The following is a 25,670-nucleotide window of genomic DNA, read 5'->3' on the forward strand; positions in this document are numbered from 1 at the left end:
GGGGACAGCCCAAAACCCAGGTGCTTTCTGAATGGGGGAGGTGAGGGGATAGGTCTGTGTTCTCAGACCCTGTCAGTGGTATGACACTAAAGCATCTTTGTTGTGAAAAATCTGAGCTTAACAGTGCTTGCTTGGCTCAGAAGAAACACTCTAGTGGCACTCTTTTCAAGGCGGCTGAACAGCTTGGAACACTGTGTTTTTCTTCGTTGTGGCCCCTGGAACTTGCCACTTGATTTGCAAGTGGCTGGAGTTAGGGCCAAGCCCAGTAGGCTTTGGAAAAAACACCAAACATGGTTGCACACAAAAGCAGGCACTTCACAGGGACTCGGGGCTCCGCACCTGGGACTGGACAGATGGGACTGGTGACTGGCAGTGGGCTTCTCAGACTTCCACGTTCACTCCTGGGGACTTGTTCTCACGCAGATTCCACTGACCCGACTGGGCTGGGGTGGGGCCTGAGACTCTGCATTTCCCCCAAACTCCCTGCTAAAGCTCTTGCTGCTTGTCCAAGGACCATGCCTGGCAAAAGAAAGGGTCTAAAGCACTTGGAACTGCTCAGTGCTCCCATGTCTTTCCTTGACCTCTGAAAGTTTTCATTGCGATCCTGAAGCTGACAGCATCCAGCATCAGCTCATCTGAGCTACAGACCCATGTGTCTGATCACCCCCTGGAATCTCTCCCTTCGGATGGCATCAGGACACCTCAAAGTCAGCATGTCTAAAACTGAACTCAACATCTTAAAAAAAAAATTTTTTTTTAATTTAAGTATAGGGACTTCCCAGGTGGTGCTAGTGGTAAAGAACCCGTCTGCTAAAGCAGGAGACATAAGAGATGCTGATTCGATCCCTGGGTCTGGAAGATCCCCTGGATAAGGGCATGGCAACCCACTCCAGTATTCTTGCCTGGAGAATGCCATGGACAGAGAAGCCTGGTGGGCTACAGTCCATGGGGTTGCAAAAGAGTCGGACACGACTGAAGTGACTTAGCATGCAAGCACACATAATTAAGAAGATTGGATAGTCATATAAGTGAATCCATATTTCATGGATTTCCATATTTCATGCAGGAAAATCTGTGCCCATTTAACTACAAATGTGACTCAATTATAGACATATAGACATTCTTTTTTAAGATTCTTTTTCTTTATGATTTATCACAGGATGTTGAATATAGTTCCCTGTGCTATACAGTAAAGCCGTGTTGTTTACCCATCTTATACGTAAAAGTTTACATCTGCTGGTCCCTCTATTAGCCTCTGCCAGCTTCATTCTGTATTCCAAGGCCAAATTTGCCTGTTACCCCAGGTGTTTCTTGACTTCCTACTTTTGCATTCCAGTCCCCTATAATGAAAAGGACATCTTTTTTGGATGTTAGTTCTAAAAGGTCTTGTAGATCTTCACAGAATCATTCAACTTCAGCTTCTTCAGCATTACTGGTTGGGGCATAGGCTTGGATTACCGTGATATTGAATGGTTTGCCTTGGAAACACACACAGATCATTCTGTCGTTTTTGAGATTGCATCCAAGTACTGCATTTCGGACTCTGTTGTTGACCGTGATGGCTACTCCATTTCTTCTGAGGGATTCCTGCCCGCAGTAGTAGACATAATGGTCATCTGAGTTAAATTCACCCATTCCACTCCATTTTAGTTTGCCGATTCCTAGAATGTCGATGTTCACTCTTGCCATCTCCTGTTTGACCACTTCCAATTTGCCTTGATTCATGGACCTGACATTCCAGGTTCCTATGCAATATTGCTCTTTACAGCATCGGACCTTGCTTCCATCACCAGTCACATCCACAGCTGGGTATTGTTTTTGCTTTGGCTCCATCCCTTCATTCTTTCTGGAGTTATTTCTCCACTGATCTCCTGTAGCATATTGGGTACCTACCGAACTGGGGAGTTCCTCTTTCAGTATCCTACCATTTTGCCTTTTCATACTGTTCATGGGGTTCTCAAGGCAAGAATATTGAAGTGGTTTGCCATTCCCTTCTCCAGTGGACCACATTCTGTCAGATCTCTCCACCATGACCTGTCTGTCCTGGGTGGCCCCACATGGCATGGCTTAGTTTCATTGAGTTAGACAAGGCTGTGGTCCGTGTGATCAGATTGGCTAGTTTTCTGTGATTATGGTTTCAGTATGTCTGCCTTCTGATGCCCTCTCACAACACCTACCAGCTTACTTGGGTTTCTCTTACCTTGGACGTGGGGTATCTCTTCACGGCTGCTCCAGCAAAGTGCAGCTGCTGCTCCTTACCTTGGACAAGGGGTATCTCCTCACCACCGCCCCTCCTGACCTTGAACATGGAGTAGCTCCTCTTGGCCCTCCTGCCCCCGTGCAGCCACTGCTCCTTGGACGTGGGGTTGTTCATCTCCGCCACCGCTCCTGACCTCGGGCATGGGGTAGCTCCTCTCAGCCGCTGCCCCTGACCTCGGGTACATGGACATCACCAGATGTCAACACCAAAATCAGACTGATTATATTCTTTGTAGCCAAAGATGGAAAAGCTCTATACAGTCAGCAAAAACAAGACCAGGAGCTGACTGTGGCTCAGATCATGAACTCCTTATTGCCAAATTCAGACTTAAATTGAAGAAAGTAGGGAAAACCACTAGACCATTCAGGTATGACCTAAATCAAATCCCTTATGATTATACAGTGGAAGTGAGAAATAGATTTAAGGGACTAGATCTGATAGACAGAGGGCCTGATGAACTATGGACGGAGGTTTGTGACATTGTACAGGTGACAGGGATCAAGATCATCCTCATGGGAAAGAAACGCAAAAAAGCAAAATAGCTGTGAAAAGAAGAGAAGTGAAAAGCAAAGGAGAAAAGGAAAGATATACCCATTTGAATGCAGAGTTCCAAAGAATAGCAAAGAGAGATAAGAAAGCCTTCCTCAGTGATCAATGCAAAGAAATAGAGGAAAACAACAGAATGGGAAAGACTAGAGATCTCTTCAAGAAAATTAGAGATACCAAGGGAACGTTTCATGCAAAGATGGGCTCGATAAAGGACAGAAATGGTACGGACCTAACAGAAGCAGAGGATGTTAAAGAAGAGGTGGCAAGAATACATAGAACTGTACAAAAAAGATCTTCACAACCCAGATAATCACGATGGTGTGATCACTCATCTAGAGCCAGACATCCTGGAATGTGAAGTCAAGTGGGCCTTAGGAAGCATGAACTATGGCTTAGTACTTTGGCTTTGTTCATAGCTTTAGCACTGTGAACAAAGCTAGTGGAGGTGATGGAATTCCAGTGGAGCTATTTCAAATCCTCAAAGATGATACTGTGAAAGTGCTACACTCAATATGCCAGCAAATTTGGAAAACTCAGCAGTGGCCACAGGACTGGAAAAGGTCAGTTTTCATTCCAATCCCAAAGAAAGGCAATGCCAAAGAATGCTCAAACTACCGCACAATTGCACTCATCTCACACGCTAGTAAAGTAATGCTCAAAATTCTCCAAGTCAGGCTTCAGCAAATACATGAACCGTGAACTTCCAGATGTTCAAGCTGGTTTTAGAAAAGGCAGAGGAACCAGAGATCAAATTGCCAACATCTGCTGGATCATCAAAAAAGCAAGAGAGTTCCAGAAAAACATCTATTTCTGCTTTATTGACTATGCCAAAGCCTTTGACTCTGTGGATCACAATAAACTGTGGAAAATTCTGAAAGTGATGGGAATACCAGACCACCTGACCTGCCTCTTGAGAAACCTATATGCAGGTCAGGAAGCAACAGTTAGAACTGGACATGGAACAACAGACTGGTTCCAAATAGGAAAAGGTGTATGTCAAGGCTGTATATTGTCACCCTGCTTATTTAACTTATATGTAGAGTATATCATGAGAAACGCTGGGCTGGAGGAAGCACAAGCTGGAATCAAGATTGCTGGGAGAAATATCAATAACCTCAGATATGCAGATGACACCACCCTTATGGCAGAAAGTGAAGAGGAACTAAAAAGCCTCTTGATGAAAGTGAAAGAGAAGAGTGAAGAAGTTGGCTTAAAGCTCAACATTCAGAAAACAAAGATCATGGCATCTGGTCCCATCACTTCATGGCAAATAGATGGGGAAACAGTGTCAGACTTTTTTGGGCTCCAAAATCACTGCAGATGGTGACTGCAGCCATGAAATTAAAAGACGCTTGCTCCTTGGAAGGAAAGTTATGACCAACCTAGATAGCATATTCAAAAGCAGAGACATTACTTTGCCAACAAAGGTCTGTCTGGTCAAGGCTATGGTTTTTCCTGTGGTCATGTATGGATGTGAGAGTTGGACTGTGAAGAAAGCCGAGCACCGAAGAATTGATGCTCTTGAACTGTGGTGTTGGAGAAGACTCTTGAGAGTCCCTTGAACTGCAAGGAAGTCCAACCAGTCCATCCTAAAGGAGATCAGTCCTGGGTGTTCATTGGAAGGACTGATGCTGAAGCTGAAACTCCAATACTTTGGCCACCTCATGTGAAGGGTTGCCTCATTGGAAACGACCCTGATGCTGGGAGGGATTGGGGGCTGGAGGAGAAGGGGACGACAGAGGATGAGAAGGCTGGATGGCATCAGCAACTTGATGCACATGAGTCTGAGTGAACTCCGGGAGTTGGTGATGGACAGGGAGGCCTGGAGTGCTGCGATTCATGGGGTCATAAAGAGTCGGACACGACTGAGCAACTGAACTGAACTGAGTCCCTCACTTCCAGTCCTTCCTTCCCCCATGCCTCTTCCCCTTGGCAACAACAAGTGTGACCTCTGTGTTCATGAGTCTGTTTCTGTTTCATAGACAGGTTCATTTTGTGCCATATTTTAGGTTCCACATATAAGTAATATTGTATTTGTCCTTCTCTTTCAAACTCACTTCACTTAGTATGCATCCATGTTGCTTCAAATGGCATTATTTCATCCTTTTTCATGGCTGAGTAGTATTCCGTTGTATGTATTTACCATATCTTCTTTCTCCATTCCTCTGTCAATGGACATTGAGGTTGTTTCCATGTCTTGGCTGTTGTAAACATAGCTGCTATGAACATAGAGAAGCATGTTATCTTTTTAGATTAGAGTTTTGTCTGGGTATATGTCCAGGAGTGGGATTGCTGGATCATATGGTAACTCTACTTTTGGTTTTTTGAGGAACTTCCACACTATTCTCCATAGTGGCTGCACCAATTTACTTTCCCACCAACAGTGTAGGAGGGTTAAACTCGGCGCTGTCCTCAAAGCCTAGCCCTCCTGTGTCAACCCCAGCTCAAGGAACAGCACAGCACCATGGGGTTCCATGTGCAGAAATGGAGGAGTTACTCTTGGTACTCAGCACCCATCCCCAACCCCTCCTTTGGGTTCACACCAAGTTGTGCCCATTTGCCATTTCAAACCTCTCTCTGACGCATCCCTTTCTTCCACTTCTGCTGCCTTTGCCCTGGTCCGAGCACCTGTCCTCTTTTGCCTGCACCATTGCAGCAAGCTATTCACCTCCAGGGCCACTTTGTTCCTATCACATCCTCCAGAGGAATCTTCTGCAGCCCCGGTCTGTTCCCCAGGGTCAGAAAGGCTTGGTGGTGTCCTGTGATTCTGAGGCTAAAGTCCAGATCTCTTTGGGTGGCCTGGAAAGCCTCCAGTGCATCCAGCTCCCCTAGACCCCTCCTGCCTTCCTTGCCCCACCCTCCTCTCGTACTCTCTCTGTTCTGGCATCATCTTCCATGCCCAGGAACGCACCCTGCCCTTTTCCCCCACAGAGCTTTTGTTCACGCAGTTCCTGTTTGCTGGAACACCCTCCCTAACCACCCATCCTTCATGTCTAAGCTTCATGTCTAAGCTGTGGAGGCTGTCCCTGGTTACCCTCCAAAAGCCTGAGTAAGTCCCTACTGTTTCCTAGCACTTCTGATCCCCACGCAATTTGGATAATGTCTGTTTTCCCCCAGGCTATAAACTGCATTAGCATGTAGCTCGCCTGTCTTAGCTCGCTGTCGAGTCCCCAGTGTCCAGCCCAGTCCATGGGACCTCAGACACTTGGGTGAGCATTGAATGTGCTAATGGAATGAGATGGAATAAATGGACAGCTGTGCCCTCCCTCCCAGTGCTCTTGTCCTCACCCATATCTGTTACTACCCTGCTTAATTGACAGCTTCCATCCAATTAGGCCTTTAAGAAACCCCAGTACCTGAGATGATGATAACAGCAAGGTTATGGGGAAAAGCTTCTCCTGTTCCGGTGAGAGCTGAGCTGCACCTTCAGGTGACCCCATACCAACTGCGTCTTTGAAACGTGTCACAGGGCGTTTCACGTGGCTTCTTTGGTTCTATTGAGAACTTATTTTAATCATTGACTCATTCGCCATGGGTGGTCCTTCACAGCCTGCTGTCTTAGTACCTTGAAGACCATCGTTGCATAGGTTTTGTTCAGTTCGGCTGTGGTTTCAGGCTGGAGGATAAACTAGCTCTCTGATACTCCATCTTGGCCAGAAGCCAGGAATCGTTTCATGGTGTTCGGTATTTATTGTCACAGAGTTTGGTAATAAAAGAAAGCTGGTGGGGCTGCCACAGTGAAGAGCTAGTGCGACTCGTTAAGACTGTGGTTCTCAGATTTGAGCCTCTGTGGGACTCATCTGAAAGCCCAGATGCCGGCTACCCCGCCGCAGCGCTGATTTTCTGATTCAGCTGTTCTGGGGTGGGACCCGAGACTCTGCATCTTTCCCATATTCACAGGTGATGTTGGTGCTCCTTGTCCTCAGACCACAGTCTGCATGTCAGTGCCTCCAGATAGGGGTCTGCAAACTTTTCCTGGAAATAGTAACTGTTGCAGGCTTTGTAAGCCATGCACTCTCTGTCACAGCTACCCAGCTCTGCCTTGGTAGAGCAGAAATAGCCGCCAGCAATTTGTCAATGAAGGGGTGTAAGCTGTGTTCCAATAAAACTTTATTGGCAAAATCACAGGCTCTAGTTTGCAGATCCCTGGTTTAGCAGAACCTGGAGCATTGGCTCTGTTGGGAGTAGTACAGTGGGTGATTCCTACTCCCTCTCAGAGCAAAGGGGAAGCTAGTAATTCTCCCACATGCCAGGCATTTGACCTCATGGGACGGTTGCTGTGCTCAGGACAACGTGGTAGGTAGGCAAGGTGACATCTGCCTTTCTAGGCTGTATTTCTATCTGACACTGAAATAAAACCGTGCCACGGTGGGCATATAAAGTAGGAAGAACCCCTCCCGTCTCCTCTCACCCAGGAGTAAGTATACCCAGGACTGGCTCCGTAATTTGTAGGCCAAGTGCAAAATTGAAAATTCAGACACCCTTGTGCAGAAAGTAGTAAGAATGTCAAGATGGCAGTAGTGGAGCATTATAGTAAACCCAGGACCCAATGGGGCTGTGCCAGTGTATTCCTGTGAGGCTAGCTTGAACGCACAGTGTCACCATGGCCTCCACCCCCTACCTCTGCCACACTCATACCCATAGGTCAGAAATGCTCTTAATGTGAGGACACTAACAGTATTGATATCATATTTTAGAAACATATTTGGCTTTTTCTTGCCAGCTTTTTGCAGCACTCTTGGTTCCTCTGGGATAAGCGTGTGGCATATGACCAAATTACCCAGTGTTCAAAGATATGTTACACAGTGTAAGGAGAGATGGCTTCTAGACTGACAGAAAATATACAGTGGGGAGCAATCCATCCACAGCTGGTTGGATATCCACCAGAAATGCGTTTTTAGCCTTGTGGGTAACTGGCCAACCATGTTAGAATAAGCTCTGTATCCAGTTCTCTTATTTCCTGTAATTTTTTCCCAGGATGTATTTCACAGGCTCTGGCTCCTGGTGGCCAGCGGGGTCCATAAGAGTTTTAGGTGTGCACATGCAACAGCCCTGACCAATATGGAGACTTCTACAGGAGCCAGAGCTCTATGTTCATAAATAAAACCCACCAAAAACCTAAGAGCATTGGCTTCTGCTGAGAGAGTATGCTTCATTGAAGTGATCCTGAAAGTCTTGAGTCTCTGGTTTCCCCTGCTGTTCTAGAACTAGTCCATGAGAAAGACAAATTGGAGGAAAATGTTAGCCTTGATCTAGTGGTGAATTGGGGACTGAAGAGCATCATTCTTCTGATCCCCCCTTGTCTGTTTTGAGCCACGGAACAGCTGTGGCATTTCCTTTGAAAGAAGCAGACAGCTCTAGCCTATGTGGAGGAAAGATTGTTTTGAAGTTGCAACCATGGATTTGGAAGGTTGAGTTCTCTTGTTACAGGGTGAGTGCACTGCACTATAACACCTAACCATAACCCCAAATGATGAGAAAGGATGTAGGCTTAGTAAGATAATGTACACCAGTAATATGCAGATTTCTTCAAATTGTATCAGTGTCCCCATGTCAGCTGTTCACATATTTGGCATCCTAGGTTTTACTGTAGAAAGCCTTTCAGGATCCCTCTCCAATTTGAATTATATTTCCTCCTGTCCTTCTGTCTCTCTCTCCTCCACCTGACCATCCACTGGCCCTCCAGCAGCCTCTGTCTTGGTAGTCATCACAGTGTGCCATAGAAATTGTTACTCATCTAACTGATCTCCTTGAAGGCAAGGAATGCGTCTTATTTTATGTTTGTATTCCCAGTGCCAACAACAGTGCTTATCACCCTCTAGATCTTCAAAAAGGACCGAATGAATGAAATCCAAAGTAAAACTCAGAACCTAGCTCATGTCACAAGAGAGTATGTGGCAGGTCAAAATTGATCTTCCACAATAGCAGTGTTCTCCAGTGAGAGAATCTCCTGTATCTGTTCTGTCCAAGATGATAGCCAAAAGCCCATGTGGCTCTTGAGCACGTAAAATGTGACTTTCTACAAAGGAAGAGCTGAAGTTTTGATTTTGAGTAATTTAAACAGCCACATATGCCCAGTGGCCACCATCTTGGCCAACACAGTCTCAAGGCCACACATCTCTATCCATTAAGGACCAGAGATAACTTCATTAGCTATGGAAGCAGGCATTCATCTTGTGCCTAACTTCATCGTGGAGCCTGAGAATGGGAGAAGTGGGGATGATACAACACAAGAAAAAAGAGGTCTATTTTCTCTCTTGTATGATGCAACACACATATCAAGGCCAAGAATTTTAGTTGCTGTTGGTTTGGGAGCCTGGAGAATTTGGACTTTTAGTTGTGTTCCTCTTACCTCACTTCACCCTGCTAGGAAGTCACGGGACAAAATGAGATTGACCTCCATCATCTGTGTTCACAAATCTCACATGTCCGAATCTCTTTAAGGTAGCGACTTGCTAGTGGACTTGAACTGTATTGTGTACTGGGTCCCATTTTGGGTGGTTTCATCAATCCATTTCAGGGAGGTTGATCTTCTTGAAAACAGCTGGTCATCTTTTGAAATGAAAGGAAGAACACTTTCTTATGAGGGCCTGGCATTTTTACTTTCCAGTGAACTGAAGAGAGATATATGGGGTTATCTCCTAGGGTAGGTTTAAGCAAATGCTAGTTTAGCATGGAATGATCATCAAAATGGAAAGGCCTAGCTCCAGTGTTTCATGCTGGGTAGTCATTCCCTATCTACTGTAAAGGCCGTTTGGGGGAAAGAAATTTAGCCACCTTAATGTGCTTGCCCTGAAGTCATGAACTGCTCTTGATTGCTGTTAAACATCATAATGCATTCAGAGTTCGATTTCCCTGACAAGCCATTTAGTTAAGGGTCTGGATAGTATAAACAGGGACGCGAGGTCAGGAGAGGGACCGACATTACCCTGAGGCCTGCAGTGCTCCACTGAAACATAAAATGTCTCCAAACTGAAAATGTCACCTGACTCAGTCCCTGGGGAGGTCTTTATGGACATCTCAAGTCAAAGTTGATTTGAAAAATGAATGAGTTTAATTTCTCTCAAGAATGAAGAGTGAACTGTGGCTCTCTCCTTCATTTCACTTCATGGGTGCTCATTTTGTCCCCTCCCACCCCAACCCTGTTCCTTTTCCCTCTTCAAGTACTTAAACGTCACCCACCGGTTCTGGGTTCTTGCTCTCAACATGTGCATTGGGCGGGGGCAGGTGGAAGCTGAGGAGGTGGGTTCGGGGGATGAGTATGATTAAATTGCTTGTGCTGCCTGGCTCTGGGGGAACATTTTTATTTAAAAGCTGAGCTGATTTCTGGTATTGACATGAATGAAACCTGAGTGGGCCCATTTGAGTAGATCTGGGTGGCTTGGTACTTCTAGGGACCCATATGCCCACCCCCTTTCCAGACTGATTCCCTTGATATTTTTCTGATCACAGCAATAGTGTAATTACTGTATTTGACTCTTCTGGTTGCCCAGGAGGTCAGAGGCTGGGGAAAGCCATTGGCTGCTGCGAAAATAGAGAAATAGCTACCTGAAACCCCATAAGGGTGAGGCTGGGGGGAACTTGATGGTCACTTGTCTTCATAGAACGGCAGCCTCACTGCAGTTCTTCTGACATTGTTAGTGGGGTGACTGCTTCTCATTGTCACTTGAGCAGGGGTCCCCTAACCTCAACCCTGGGTCAATCAGGAAGCGGTAGAGTTGTGCCTTACTCCATAACCATTTGTCACTTAGCTGCTCTGCCACACACCCCGAGCAAATTAAGCTTCATTTCCCATTGAAGCCCCCAGGTCCTCACCCACAGAAGCAGATGAGGGCAGCTCCTCTTAGCCTCTGCGATGCTGAGCTGTTACCCAAAGAGCACGCGGGGCAGAGGGAAGAGTCGACCTTCTCTGTTAATGCGCGGTCTTCATGAAGTCGTAGGCGTTTTACCCTTACCAGCCATGTTTTCTCCCCCCTGGGTCCAGGCTGCTTTGAATGCTGCATCAAGTGTCTGGGCGGAGTCCCCTACGCCTCCCTGGTGGCCACCATCCTCTGCTTCTCGGGTGTCGCCCTGTTCTGCGGCTGTGGGCATGTGGCTCTGGCAGGCACCGTGGCGATCCTGGAGCAGCACTTCTCCACCAACACCAGCGACCATGCCCTGCTGAGTGAAGTGTAAGTTGCCTCCTTCCTTTTAGAAGTGCATTTAAAGTGCCACCACCCCAGGAGGGTTGCAGAAATACTGCTGTGGGCACCCCTGGGAGAAAATGGATGCCTTTCATTCACGCTCCCCAGGGGCAGACAGGAAAAGGGCCAGGAAAGAAGGGAAAAGAAAGGGCCAGGAGTGCAGTGGGTGTTGGGGACCTGGGATAGGACTGCGCCTGGGGAATGGGACGGTGCACACATAAGACACAAGGCACGGGTGGCCAAGGGGGATGGTGGCAACACTGCCCATCCTCTCACCAAGGGTTACCACAGTCCCCAAGTAACAGATGCCCTCCGGTGCTGTCAGAGAAAATGGCCAGCCCTGGCCTGGTAGGAGCCTGTCAAGGACTTAGCCCCACCCGAAGTCTACAGGAGCAGGACCTGGATGTTCATTCTTCAAGCAGAGGAAAAATCCCCAGGGATCCTCCAGTTCAGAAAAGGGGAAGTTTTAGGGGTATGGCCTCAGCCCTGCTGTCCTAGAATCCTCTTGAGTGTCCAACTCCCATGCATGGATTCTCATAAGCGTGCCTGCCTGGCAGCAGTGTATTGATGATTATCTTCGCGTGTCTTCCCCTGCCCCTCACTGTTTGCTTTTTCCTTCCTTACTCCCAAAGTTGACAGTCTTTAGGTGCCTTGTGATTGGGAGATACTTTTCTACCAGCCCTTTGAAAAAGGCAGGAATGAATTTTTATGAAATAATAAGGGAAGCATGTTGGAAGAGTCCTTGGAAATTTTTTTATCTGTGAAATGATTCAAAGAAATCAGCAGTGGGGGAGGCCATGAGGAGGATCAAGCAGGACAAGGGATTCAATGAGTGCAAACTGGGTACAAAAAAAGACCAAGAAATATTTACCATGACTGAGCCTCAGGAAAGCATGGTAGTTTAATTAGCTGGTGATGTTGGTAAATGGCTCTCAAAGTTGGAAGAATGTTTTTTTAAAAAATCCAAAGGTCTGTGTTTCACCCCAGGCTGAGTCATAATCTCTGGGGATAGGACCCAGGTACCTGTAGTCTCTTACCAGCTGGTTCCACTGGGCAGCCAAAGGTTGTCATCTGCATTTCTGTGGGGTTTCATAGGACAAAATTAGATGTGAATTAACTTTTTGTATCTTAAACCTGCTTGATACATTATCACTTGTGTTATGACAGTGTCTTGCGCAGAAAGTGTTTGCCCGAGTTACTCCATAGAGAGGCCATGAATGCTTACTTAGGGGTTTTAGCAGAAAACCATTAATCACAAAGCCTGGTTGGGAGACATTCTGATGTGGTGGAAGGAACAGACCATCCACTGGACCCAAGTTGAAATGCTGGCTGTATGTGTGTCCTGGATGAGTGGCTGTAACTCATCAATCTCTGCATTTACTTACATGCAAAGGAGTATCATCTAGTAAGTCCATTGGGGCCCCGCCCAAAGGAAACATCTCCCTCATCTGGGAAGTTGCCCACCCCTTGGAAGAAGGGTCCAGGTTGCTGTGGTCTGGGCAGGGGTGCCTGTCTGCAGCACCCCCACCAAAGCCATCAGTGGGTCGGCTGTCACAGGGTGTCACCTACCCTCACAGCCTCCCTCCAGAGGCCAAAATCAGGCCGCAAATGTAACCACTTGGGATCTTCTTTTCACAGAATTCAGCTGATGCAGTATGTCATCTACGGAATTGCATCCTTTTTCTTCTTGTATGGGATCATTCTGCTGGCAGAAGGCTTCTACACCACGAGTGCAGTGAAAGAACTGCACGGGGAGTTTAAAACAACCGCCTGTGGCCGGTGCATCAGTGGGATGGTGAGTATGCATGAAATGATACGAAATTCAAGTTTTTTCTGTCTGGTATGGTTTTTGGCACCCGCTCCCCTTTGCTGACATGTGGTCTGTGACTGCATTCACTCAGCAAAGCTGAGGCGTGTCTGTGACCCAGTGGAACCTGACCAGTTCCTTCTCTGGCCTTTCACGGACAGTGTTTGCTGACCTCTGGCCTAGCAGAGGACAGAGCTTAAAAGGGGCTCGGTAAGAGAAAGGGGCAGAGAGTGCTCTATCACAAAAGGAGATTCAGGGGTGGAGGGAGAGGTGGGAAGGAGGCATTTTTGGAGTTGGAGTTGGGGGGGTTGTTGAAGTGGGGTTTATAATGGCCTATGCCAAGCAGCTGGATGTGTGGGTCTGGCATTTGAAAACTTGTCAGATGTGAAGAAAACAGCTGGGGAGTTGAGAGAGATGCACTCACATGGAGGCAGAAAGTCATGGAAGGAGGAAGATAAACACACAGGCTGCAGGGCTGAGGACACCAAATGAGCTCTCTGCTGTCCTGAGGTGAGGACTCTTAAAGGTGTAAAACCAAGCAAGACTAGAGGGAAATGAGCATTTGAGCAGGTTTACTGTGCACTAAGCTTGTGTTCATGGCTATTGTAAATGTAGTAAAGGCGCATCTAATGCTTTTTAGTAATTTCACAGGATCATGAAACTACCCAGGTTCTTTTCCACAAAGAGCTTCCTGTAGTGGTGGCTGTTCTACAGCCCATCTATTATGTAGAATAAAGGCAATTTGGAACAGAGTTCTGATGCAGTGGCCTGTGAGAGCATCCACACACCTTGGTAAGTGTGGAACTGATATTTACAAGGCACGGCTGAAGGAGGCCCTGCCCCAGCTAGCTCAGTGACCTTGGACAAGGGACAGCCTGCCTTGGCCACTCACGTCCTTACTAAATAGGGAACTGCAAAGTTCCAAAACTTCCCTTGTATCTGCTATGGTCCAGTGACTGCATCCAGCAAGTTCAGTATTAGGAGAAATATATTATTCTTCCTCCCAGGGATTACACTGGTTGGTGAAGATTCTTTCTCCTTCTTGTCCTAGTTCGTCTTCCTCACCTATGTGTTGGGAGTGGCCTGGCTGGGTGTGTTTGGTTTCTCGGCAGTGCCAGTGTTTATGTTCTACAACATATGGTCCACCTGTGAAGTCATCAAGTCCCCCCAAACCAACGGGACAGCAGGAGTGGAGCAGATCTGTGTGGACATCCGGCAATATGGTACTTCCTGCGCAGTCCCATAATCTGTTTGTGTTCTATGTGCATATGCAGGTCTAAATTATTATAGGGTCATAATAATAATAATTCTAATAATCATTAGGATGGAGAAGAGCAGAAGAAAGCAGAGAAGACTGAAGAAACGAGACTCTGGAGATCAGGGGATGAGACCCTAGAGACTCAGGAGAGGAACTCGGGAGACTTGGGAGACGAGACCCAAGACTGGAGACTTTGGAGATCTGGATAGGAGACTCAGGAGAGGAGACACTGGACAGTAGACTCAGGAGAGGAGACTTAGGAGACTAAGGAGATAAGATGAGACTTAGGCTACTCAGGACAGGACAGTTAGGAGACTCGGGAGACAACACAGTGGAGACTCAGGAGATGAGACTCTGGAGACGAGACCCTGGATAGCAGACTCAGGAGCAGAGTCAGGAGACTCAGGAGACAAGACCTCGGAGTCTTAGGAGAAGAGACACTAGAGACTCAGGAGATGAGATCCTGGAGAGCAGACTCAGGAGAGGAGACTGAGAGGAGATGAGAGTTAGGAGACTCAGGAGATGAGACCCCAGGGTCTCAGGACAGGAGACTGTGAAGAGGAGACTCATGAGAGGAGATTTAGGCTACTCATGAGCAGAGAGACAGGAGACTCAGGAGAGGAGATCTATAGCCACAGGAGATGAGACCCTGGACAGGAGAGTCAGGAGAAAGACCCTGGAGACTCAGGAGATGAGACTCTGGAGACTCAGCGAATGAGACTCAGGAGAGAAGACCCTGGACAGGATACACTATCGACTCGGGATAGCACCCTCAGGAAAGGACACCTAGGATACTCGGCAGAGCAGACGAGCCTTAGGCTTAGCAGACAAGACTCAGGAGATGAGACCCTGGTGTCTCAGGAGATCAAGAAAGGAGACTTAGGAGATGAGACTCTGGAGGTTAGACCCTGAAGACTCAGGAGACTCCGGAGATAAGACTTAGGACAGGAGATAAGACCTAGGCTAGTCTTGAGAGGAGACTGTAAACAAGACTCTGGACACTCAGGAGATGAGATTCTGGAGACTCAGGATATGAGTGGAGACTTTGAAGATTCAGGGGAGGACATGTGGCTCTAGAGACTCAATGACAACATAAAATCCAGGCATATTTTAAAGTCATCCAAAGGGACTCTAACAAAGCTGAGCGCTGGATACCTATTCAAACATATTTTTCTGAGTGGGCACTTTACCTAAGTTCAGTTCATGTTGAGAGGCCACAGAAAGGGCCATGGTACCTCCTGTCCATCACTGCAAACCAGACATCCCTCCTGAATGAGAAAAGGCAGTTTCAGTAGTACTTCTGCCCAGAATGGTGGAAATCCTGTTCTTGGCAGGATCAACTAGGGGGAAAAAGTTTTCCATTAGAATTGAAGAGGAAATAATTGTTCTTTCAGAGCTTTTCTAGAAGAGCTTTCTTCCTGTCTGGCTTATCCTCAGCATCTTACCTTGAACCATAATACAAAACTTAACCTAAAATGCCCCTTGCACTGAGCTCTTCTCATAGAGCCAAAGGTTCAACTACACTGTTCTTTAGAATAGATGGAAAACAGAGACTCAAGTTGATTTTTTAAATATTTGTAAATGAATATCTAGGTGCATGTATCATTTCCCTACTCTTCAGCATTCACTACAAATGTCTGGTCATCAGTAATCATTTTTAAAAATCTTCTGTCCTTGAAATCAGTGGTTTCATCATTTCCCATTCTCCTGAAACAAAGACTTACTACTGGTCCATAACAAAGGTAGAAGGAATAGTTTTTAAGTATTTTCCTTTCTGACCTCCTGGGAGACAAGAGAACTTGAGGTGTGTTTCATATTTAAGGGCACATAGAGGCAGTGATGACAGAAAAAGCAGCAGCCGCCATGTGGACGAGGTGACCACGGAGGGGAGTTGGATACAGCAAGGACACCACAGGCTGAGCTGGCCTCGCTCTGTGGGGAAGTACAGTGATTTTCCAAGCTTCTAATTGGACTTTCAATCCAAAGTAGTTCTGAGATACTTGTAAAACACAACAAAAAGGAACAGAAAAGCAAAGACATACAAAATGGAAGTGCAGATTACAGAATATAAACAAATTCCTCTGTCAAATTGCCATGAACCTTTCTGAGCATAGCCTCTCCCTTTCAGAACGGAGTCAGGGCCAACCATGGTGAAAGAGCTTGAGGAGCAAGGCCGCAGACCATGACGTTCAGGGCGAGATGTGTTTGGCTTGAGGAGGAGGAAATGCCTTATAAGGGCGGGGGTGGGGGTTGTCCTGCAGCTGTTGAACTCGAGTTCATGAATATCAGCTCAGCTAACCAAAGCATAATTTGTCCAATTATCTCATGGACTAGTTGCCTTTGTTCTTGCCCTGTTGTCCAAATAGGACTTTTTATTATTCCAGAAAGTTTCTTCTGCAGAGGGCAGATACATCAATTGTTGATGAAGAGCACAGCACGTGATTGTGTTGTAATTGCCTCTGAAAGTGGAGGGGCCCGGTACAAGCAGGGGTGCTGGCATTTGTGCTAATCACTAACCTTCTGCTGGGATTCACTTCTAGGAATCATCCCTTGGAATGCTTTCCCAGGAAGAATATGTGGCTCGGCCCTGGAAAACATCTGCAACACCAACGAGGTAGGCCCCGGCCCCTCAGCTGGTCCTAGATGACCACTGGGCACTTCAGGCTGAGGCAGAGGGTGCTCCTAGGGAGAAAGTCCACGAGGGCTCTGAGCCACCATTTTCCACCTAGACAATGGCCCTGTCCATGGCTGAATCCAGAGTGACGGTCCTGCGCCACCAGACAGCTTTCTCTTTTAGGGATATTTGGAGAGTGATCCCAATCCTGCCCAGTCTGAATATATCTCGATTCTTCTCTTTCATCTTCAGATTGTTTTTCAAAGTAGAACATTTGTCATCGGACCAATGTAAATTTTCACATAGAGGACTGCCCTTAATTTGTATACAACTGAATTTTTATACATTGGCAACTTAGTCTTTTGTTTAAAGACTGAGTTGCTGCTATTGCTTGTTCATCCTTACTTGGCAGTAAATCCTGACACACTATGGTTGAAAAATCTCTCTGCCCTAGAACAGTCTTCAGGCATTGGCTTACAACTGTATGTAAAAGCAGATTCTCAAATGCACTGGTGGGAGCTTGCATTTAAGACGATCCTGACATGGTTTAGGAAGGAACAACCGCAATAATCAGGGCCCACTACCTGGCTGCTGGGTGTGTACATCCACGATCCGGGCCGCAGGTGGCAGGCATGCAGGAGCAGGATAATACCCTGTTCGTGGGGAGCAGCCCCAGCTGCTCCCATGTAATTGGCCTGAGGTGCAGCCTCTTGCCAAGTTCTGAAAGCTCCCCAGGTAAGCCCAGCATGTGCCCGGCCTTCAGAAATCAGCCCTACAGAGGAAAAGGGAGCGTGCCCAGAATAGAGGCGGCCATCATTCCCCCACAGAATGCTCACCTCGGTGCCCGGTTCTCTCCTAGTTCTACATGTCCTATCACCTGTTCATCGTGGCCTGTGCTGGAGCTGGCGCCACCGTCATTGCCCTGGTGAGTGCTGGCCCCCTTCCCTGCAGGCACCATCCTAACAGATTTCCCTTCCAGCCAACACACCTGGGACTCTGCCTTGGTTCAGGTGCCCCTATGTAAACGTACCCCGTGTCTAGCCTGCAGGAAGGACGAGGTGCTGGTCTTGGCATTCATGGTAGGTGATGAGATTCAGATTCAGTGGGAAGAATCCTTTTGCCTCTGTTTAAAGGCATCTTGTGGGGTATAACTTGTGGGATATAATGCTAATTTATGAACAGTGTACCCAAGGCCGGCAGCAGTGTGCCCCGTCCTGACCGGAGCTTGCTGAACACATGTATTTTCTCTGTCAGGCCCCCTGCAGTTTCCCTGCGCTTAGGAACACTAGACGGCCCTTTAGCACTCTCATGAGGGACCACAGAAAGAGTGAGGTCACAAAAATGCAAAAACCAGGGCACATGATGAAAAAGACGCTTGTCTACAGCTTGCCATAGCTGCCAAGGCTGCCACAGTTGCCTTGGGCATGTCAGCTTTTCTGCATTCTGTGCATCTGCGTGGCCGTCAGTGCTGACCTGAGAGTTAGGGAAATTTTAGCACAAGGACATATTCACAAATACGGAAGATACCACCACACAGGTGTGCATCTGTGTGTATCCACATGGACCGAAAACTTGGGAGGGCTTGGCTTGTGGTGTCCAGAGTTCTAAGGTGGGTAGAATGAGGGGGAACCTCAAGTGCTGAGAAATGAGGAAGTGAGTACTTCAGAGTTTGTCCTATCTTTGATGTCATCCCTCCCCACGTGGAGGCAACCCTCTGTTCCCTCAGGGTGGGGACCTGTTCTCTGGGCTGATGACTTATATTGTATACGTGAGACTCCAGAAACTTGAGTGTGCGAGATATAATGGGCTTACAAATGGCAAAAAAGAAACACCCTAGGCTCTGAGCTGGCTCCCATCCCCGGCCGAGTTTAGAAGTATCAGGGCAGCAGCCCACACTGCCTGTATCTTACTGTCCTGTTCTGTTCTCTTCCACCAGCTGATCTACATGATGGCTACCACATATAACTATGCGGTTTTGAAGTTTAAGAGTCGGGAAGATTGCTGCACTAAATTCTAAGTTGCATAAGGCCAATAAGGAGCTTTAGAGAGCTATATTCCGTAGCGTGAAGTATCACTGACCCCCAGACTAAAGCAGAGCCTAGGCTTCTGCAGTTTTGTTACAGTAATTTGTAAATCGCTTTAGTCAACTCATTTTGCATGGTAGATTACTCAAATGACTTACCGTACATGAACTCCAAAATGATGATGAGATCTGGCTATTTCCACATTGTGGAAAGGATTCAGTTATTTACTGACATTGGTGAGCAGCCACTGAAAAACAATGTCTTTGTTTTTTAACAAAGTTCTTTGAACTTAAACTCTGAGCAGTATCTCTAAGTGAAGTATTAAAACTGGAATACCTGTGTTTTCCATTATTTTTGCTTGCTTGATAACCCATTTCAGTCATGAACACAAGCACTGAAGATGAATTGGAAGAGACCCGTTTTCATCTGGATTTGGTCTTCTCAGACTCTGTCTGGAATATTTAAAATCTGATTACAGTATTTTTAACGATTATAGGTCTCATTACCAAATAAATGCCCCTCAAATAAGCTGATGAAAATCTGAAGAAAAAGAGCTCACTTGTTATCTCTCAAGAAATGTTTATATGTAGTTTTATTTTTACACAACACTATCAGTCCTTTCAGAGCCCACAGAATGGATAACCTCACAGTGTTGGATTGGGGTGAGTAGTAACTGATTCCTCATAGCCACTTCTCAAACTGCACGTAAGATTCTAATGGGGAAAGTAATTGTGCTTGGATCTGAAAGTCTCCAATATGTTGAGAAGGAAATATAAGGAACTTGATATATAGATATTGCAGGAAAGATGAGGAAAATAAGTGGAAAAGAAGCATTTGCCACATCAAACTGTAAAGAATGATCATAACGATTTTGATGTTTTGTGAAATGAAATCACGGCAGTTATACATGAAAACTAGTTTCACTACTAAAAGTGTGTTAACACAGAGACTGCATGCTTTGCTGATAGTTCTTAATTTTGGTTTTGACATTGACTTAATTTTTCCATGTTAAATATGTAGTTTTATATTTACTCAAAATAAACACCATTCACACTTTCAGGCCTTTGGGGAAATTGATTTTTGTCCACAGATAGGAAAGATCTTTGCACAACACTCATTCTAAAATAACCACACAGCGTGTTTCTGAACTTTTGCCTTCGTTTTTAAAGTGACTCTTAAAATGGTAAAAAGCACCCTGTCGTATTTCATTTTTGCCTTTTCTTAACAGTAACTTGGGCCATTTTCTCTTGATTCATTATGTTTGTTTACTAACTTTTTTCACCCTTTTAATATGAAGCGTCCTAGCAGAGCTTGCACTCAGTCTCCGATGCCTCTGATAGCAGAATGAGTATTAATCCGGAATAACCCTCTCCATTTTTACAGCACAGAGCGTCTAATCTGCCTTCACAGCTCGCTTTGCCTTCTCACATGCTCACTAGCCATCATGCTCACCCTTCTTTTCCAGATCCACTTCCTCATGATACTGTCTTCTAACTGGGCTTACTTAAAGGATGCAAGCAAAATGCAGGCTTACCAGGATATCAAAGCAAAGGAAGAACAGGAACTGCAAGATATCCAGTCTCGGTCAAAAGAACAACTAAATTCTTACACATAAATGTTTGCCAGAGGGTCTCAGCCAACGAATTTACAGCTCTGACAAATCATCAGACAGCTGCTCTGCAGTACAGATGTGTACCCCACCAAACAAACTCATGTAGAAGTCCAAACACTTCACTGTCTGTCTCAAGCTGCTGGGATGTATTTCTAGGAAAACCTTCCAGTAGGTAACTCTTTTTCTTTACAACAGATATTGGAGGTTTCATGGGAGCCATTTTAAAAGGCAACACTTCAACAAAATGAATATTTATCCTTTTGAAATTTGTGGCATGTTCACAATCCTACCAAGACAGGCTGTGAGAACACGACACCCCTTGATAAGGACCATGCCATAACAGCATCAGGCGGTATGACCACACATTCACTTCTGCCATCTGTCCTCAAACACATCTAAATAGGAGCTAAAATGGAATTGATGTGACATTCCATTTCTGACAGCTGACATGTATGAAATTGTGGCTCAAAGATAAAGTGATTCTTAGAGTTGACCCTTGTAAGAAAAATATTAGCTGGTCTCCCCACCCCTCTTAAGTCCAGGACATACTAATTTCCTGGTCCAATCAGAAATTGTTTTTCTTTCCCTCAAGAATGCTAAAATGAGCCCACTATAATAATTCTGTATTACCTACCATGGATGAAGCTAGATTCAGACTGACAAGCTATCCAAAATCAATTTTGTAATAGATTTCTTTTAAATAAATGTCAGCTTTGCCTTAATGAGTATGTTTTCAATTTCTAAGAACTTACAATAGGTAACCCCAAATCCTTCAAAGAATTTTGTTCCACAAATGTTTTTCTTAATGAAGAAGTGTTACCTTATTAAAATGACCACCACTCAAAACCATTTTTATGTGGTCTAAATAGCAAGTTTACAGTTTCATACCAATTACCCAAAACCTAATTACCAACAGACCACAGACCTCCTACTTTTATAGACTTGAATATTGAATTAATTTCAATTAGGTTTGATATTTATTTCATGTTTTCTTATCTAAAGTTTCCTGGAATAAAGTTCAATATTCAGGAAAAGAAAGAAAAAAAAAAACCCAAATGCTTGAGTTTAAGCCATCTTCAAAAGAAACTTGCCTTCTAAATCATTGTGTTTCAGAACATTAAGTGACTATAGGTATTGGGTATTAGTGATGGTAAACTTTGTGTTGTTCTTTATGAAATGATACATATAACTGTTGGGTGCATCAGTGCTTTTAAAGGGGGCTGCATAATATAATAGGGTTAACTATGTATATTCATGTTAAGAATTAACTTGTGGTTTGGCTGTTTCCTGGATTTTAAACATATCCACGTGCAGAAATGTGTTAAAATGAAAGGAAGCATACCTTTATCAGATGCTATTAAAATTGAACAGCAAGTATAATATTTCATTTGGATTCTCTTTGTTGGTGTTGTTGTTAATGCCTAAAAATGCCTATTTGGATCTTGACTATTTTTTCTTTTTCTAAATCGGGAGACGATCTCTTCTGTGTAGAACAGTTGTTCCAGAATAGCTTGGTGTTTTGTTTTCCTGTTGCATGACAGACCTAAATATTTTTTCCAGCAGTGGAGGTGCTGTTTGAGTCCAGTGTTCTAGAAGAGGCAGTGTCTAAAGCCTAATTTTACTTTTCTAATTCTGGTAGCTCTTACCAGGAATTTTTGAAAGTTTTGTTTAAGTAGTCTAATATTTTTTATGTAAAGAGCATTAAATTTTGCTATGTATAAATTTTTGTAACCTAACAGTGAATCAATATTTTCTATCAGTGCCAAGGGCTTCCTGTAGTTCTATTCAAGTGTTACAATAAATATTTGTAGATAATAGTCAATACCTGTGTATGCTTATTTTAAAGATCTATTTAGGTGGAAATAGCTGTGGCTGTATTAAGAGAAATGAAATAAAAATTATAGCTTCATTCACTTGCCTTTTTACCATACATATATACTCTCTCTCTGTCCTCGGTATGGTGTCATTTTTAAACAGTACGCATAATCAAGATTCTACATTTGTATGGGAATCAAGTTTCCAAGTGCTATGTGTTTCATTTCTGACAGACGCCTCTCTCAAAGCAAGAGCAATTTGAGAAAACACTGTAACCCACTGGGCGGTGTGTTACATCAATTGCCACTAACACTTAGGTATGAAGCTAGTCAGAAAAATGATATACTAATTTATGGGATTAATACAAAGCTTTCTGTTTGGAGACAGTGGGAACAGTGAGGAACCTTCATAAAAGTCCAAGTAACACTGGCTGTTTTACCAACCGAAGATACCACAGTCTATTCAACAACAGGGTCCCATTGTATAGAGCACAGGAAACTATAATCACTATTTTGTAATAAACTATAAAGGGAAAGAAGAGTCTGAAAAAGTGTATATAAAAAACACATATATGTTTATATATACACACACACACACATGCATAACTGAATCACTTTTGTATACATCACTAACACAGCATTGTAAATCAACTATATTTCAATTTAAAAAACTAAGCCGCAGAGCTAGATTTCTTACTTAGGACTTCATTTTATAATCTCTTTCAACTACTTACCTGTTGACATGACTATACATGTGGACTGTCTATATCTGACCTTTCTGAGTAAGGACTGGCTTTTGGCACTATTGACGTTTCTAAAGGAGGCACTGCCTCTGGATTATCACCCTTCCCTCACGCACAGCAGGAGAACATCAGCAGTCCAATTATTATGCTGTTGGTCACACAGCTTAACACGTTCTGTTTATGGAGTGTTGTGTGCAGTTATTTCTTAAGTTAATCAGATCACAGGTACTATCTAAAATACTGACAGAAACCCTGCCACAAAATGTAGGAACCTCTAGAGGTTTAAAAGTAAGAGTTTTCCCTTTTTCTAGTTACACATTGTGAAAATTAATTTCTAAGGAATGAAAATCAAGTCAAAATTATACAGGACTCACCTACTCATTTAATAACCAACAAGCAAAATACTCTACATTGAAACAATCCTTTTAGGGCTTTCTAACAGTTCCTAATCCAGGCAAACCTCAGACACTGCAGGTTTGGTTCCATACCACTGTGATGCAGCAAATGGTACAATAAAGAGTAACATGAATTTTTGGACTTCCCAGTGCATACAGGTGTTCTACACCACAGTCTATTAACACGTGCAATAACATTGTATCTTAAAAAATAAACAACATATATACCTTAATTAAAGGATACTTCACTGCAGAAAACACTATCCATCATCTGAGCTTTCAGTGAGCTGTCAACTTTCTGCTAGCAGATGGTTTGAAATACTGTACAGTTCAGTTCCATTCAGTCACTCAGTCGTGTCTCTCTGCGAACCCATGAATCGCAGCACGCCAGGCCTCCCTGTCCATCAGCATCTCCCAGAGTTCACTCAGACTCGCCTCCATCGAGTCGGTGATGCCATCCAGCCATCTCATCCTCTGTCGTCCCCTTCTCCTCTTGCCCCCAATTCCTCCCAGCATCAGAATCTTTTCCAATTAGTCAACTCTTCTCATGAGGTGGCCAAAGTATTGGAGTTTCAGCTTCAGCATCATTCCTTCCGAAGAAATCCCAGGGATGATCTCCTTCAGAATGGACTGGTTGGATCTCCTTGCAGTCCAAGGGACTCTCAAGAGTCTTCTCCAACACCACAGTTCAAAAGCATCGATTCTTCGGCGCTCAGCTTTCTTCACAGTCCAACTCTCACATCCATACATGACCACAGGAAAAACCATAGCCTTGACTAGACAGACTTTTGTTGGCAAAGTAATGTCTCTGCTTTTGAATATGCTATCTAGGTTGGTCATAACTTTCCTTCCAAGGAATAAGCGTCTTTTAAATACTGTTAGAATTACCAAAATGTGACACAGACACAAAATGGGCAAATGCCGTTGGAAAAACAGCACCAACAGATTTGTTCAGGTTGCCACAGACCTTTAAATTATAAAAATCTTAGTATCTGTGACATGCAATAAAGCAAAGCACAGTAGAAGGAGGTCTGCCCATTTCAAGATCTAGAGGCGGCAATGCACTTTGTGAGTACCGTCTTGTCCTAAATGGTGACACCTGCTGCTAGCCAGTGCAGGGTTACTTTGTTCTTGGCAGTGTGTGAAAAATTACAGATTTTACTTAAGCTAACCTTTTCAAAGTGAGTGTTAGGATGAGTAAAACAACAGAAAGTTTTGAGGAAAAAAAATACAAAGAGAGGTCAGTCGGGTTTGGTAAAAAAAAAAAAAACACTTTTTCTCAACCGCCCCTCCATCTTCCTGTTTGCTGTCTATATACTTACCCACCTGGGGAGGATTTGAACAGACTCCATTTGGGGGGTCTTGGGGAGGCAGGAGTAGGCAGCGTGCAGGGGAGCGTGTCACATTTGGCAGGCTGTATTCACTCGCATGGGGGATGATGTGACCACCTGCTGTGCTGCATAAAGAGAAGACTTATTGCTCTTGAAACAGACCCTAACCTCATCTGGAGTAATAAGAATACTGTTTAGAATTTAAGTTGACTGACAGAGGAAAAAAAAAAAAGAAATGAAGCGAACAAACCCCAAGCTAGAAAACTGAAACACAATAAATGATTTAGACAAGGGCTTTGAAGATGGGGGCGGGGGGGGGGGGCGAAGTAATACTAGGAAGTGTTAAAAGTTATCTGAGGGTTTAGGACTAAGACCATGACATAGGAGCCTCCTGAACTCCCCCTCCTCCCATGGACACACGGCACAGGCCACTGCACACCAAGCAGGTTGTTCTAAAAGAAAAAACTAGCTGGGCTACTCTTACACACTGAGCAGAAAACACCCACATTGAAATGGACAGGAAAGGCTCAGACATAAGACTTACCAGAAACCCTAACTCTGGCACACCACCACACAATCTGGTGGGCACTCCCACCTCCACAATTCACCTTGAGGAGCAAAGGGTTCGGACCCCACATCTAGCACCTCCCCTTTTTATGACTCACCTACAGAAAAGACCATGCCCCAAACACCTTGTTTTAAGGTGTTTTGCGGTGTCCAAGAAACCCACATGGCTGTCACAGCCAGTTCTTACCCAGCTCGAGAGGACTCACCAACTCCCAAGTCTTTCCCTGAAAAGGGTCTATTTACACATATTAAAAGGCTGCCTAAAGTCAGGCTTCTAATTTAGCACACAGGGCACGGCCATCCTCCCCAGGGACCAAGAAACCACTGCACCCATGCTCTGCCTGCTCCAATCACCCATGTCTCCAGGGAGGAGCTGGTACACTGATCTGTGTTGCAGCATCGGCACCTGCCACCCAGGGGACAGATCTGAAGGCTATCCGGCTCTGACAGCCCCCAGGACTGGCATTCACAAGGCCTACAGGATGTAGCAGCAGTTCTTACCAGGCACTGGAG

The 25,670-nt window shown here is 45.0% G+C and overlaps 1 protein-coding gene across 6 annotated transcripts in view; it reads left to right on the forward strand.

Moving 5' to 3' along the window:
• The window catches only part of GPM6B (glycoprotein M6B), a 161,116-nt gene extending 138,900 nt beyond the window's left edge, over window positions 1–22,216 (forward strand). For 4 of the 6 annotated variants that reach the window (XM_005228441.5, XM_005228442.5, XM_005228440.5 and 1 more), the window contains 6 exons: window positions 10,794–10,980; window positions 12,631–12,787; window positions 13,851–14,022; window positions 16,598–16,671; window positions 17,531–17,596; window positions 20,161–22,216. In XM_005228441.5, coding sequence (XP_005228498.1) covers window positions 10,794–10,980; window positions 12,631–12,787; window positions 13,851–14,022; window positions 16,598–16,671; window positions 17,531–17,596; window positions 20,161–20,310 — 806 coding nt within the window. In that variant the 3' untranslated portion in view covers window positions 20,311–22,216. 6 annotated transcript variants of the gene reach the window in all.
• The last annotated feature ends 3,454 nt before the right edge of the window (window positions 22,217–25,670 follow it).

Source organism: Bos taurus, chromosome X (assembly GCF_002263795.3).
Source record: "Bos taurus isolate L1 Dominette 01449 registration number 42190680 breed Hereford chromosome X, ARS-UCD2.0, whole genome shotgun sequence".
NCBI lineage: Eukaryota > Metazoa > Chordata > Mammalia > Artiodactyla > Bovidae > Bos > Bos taurus.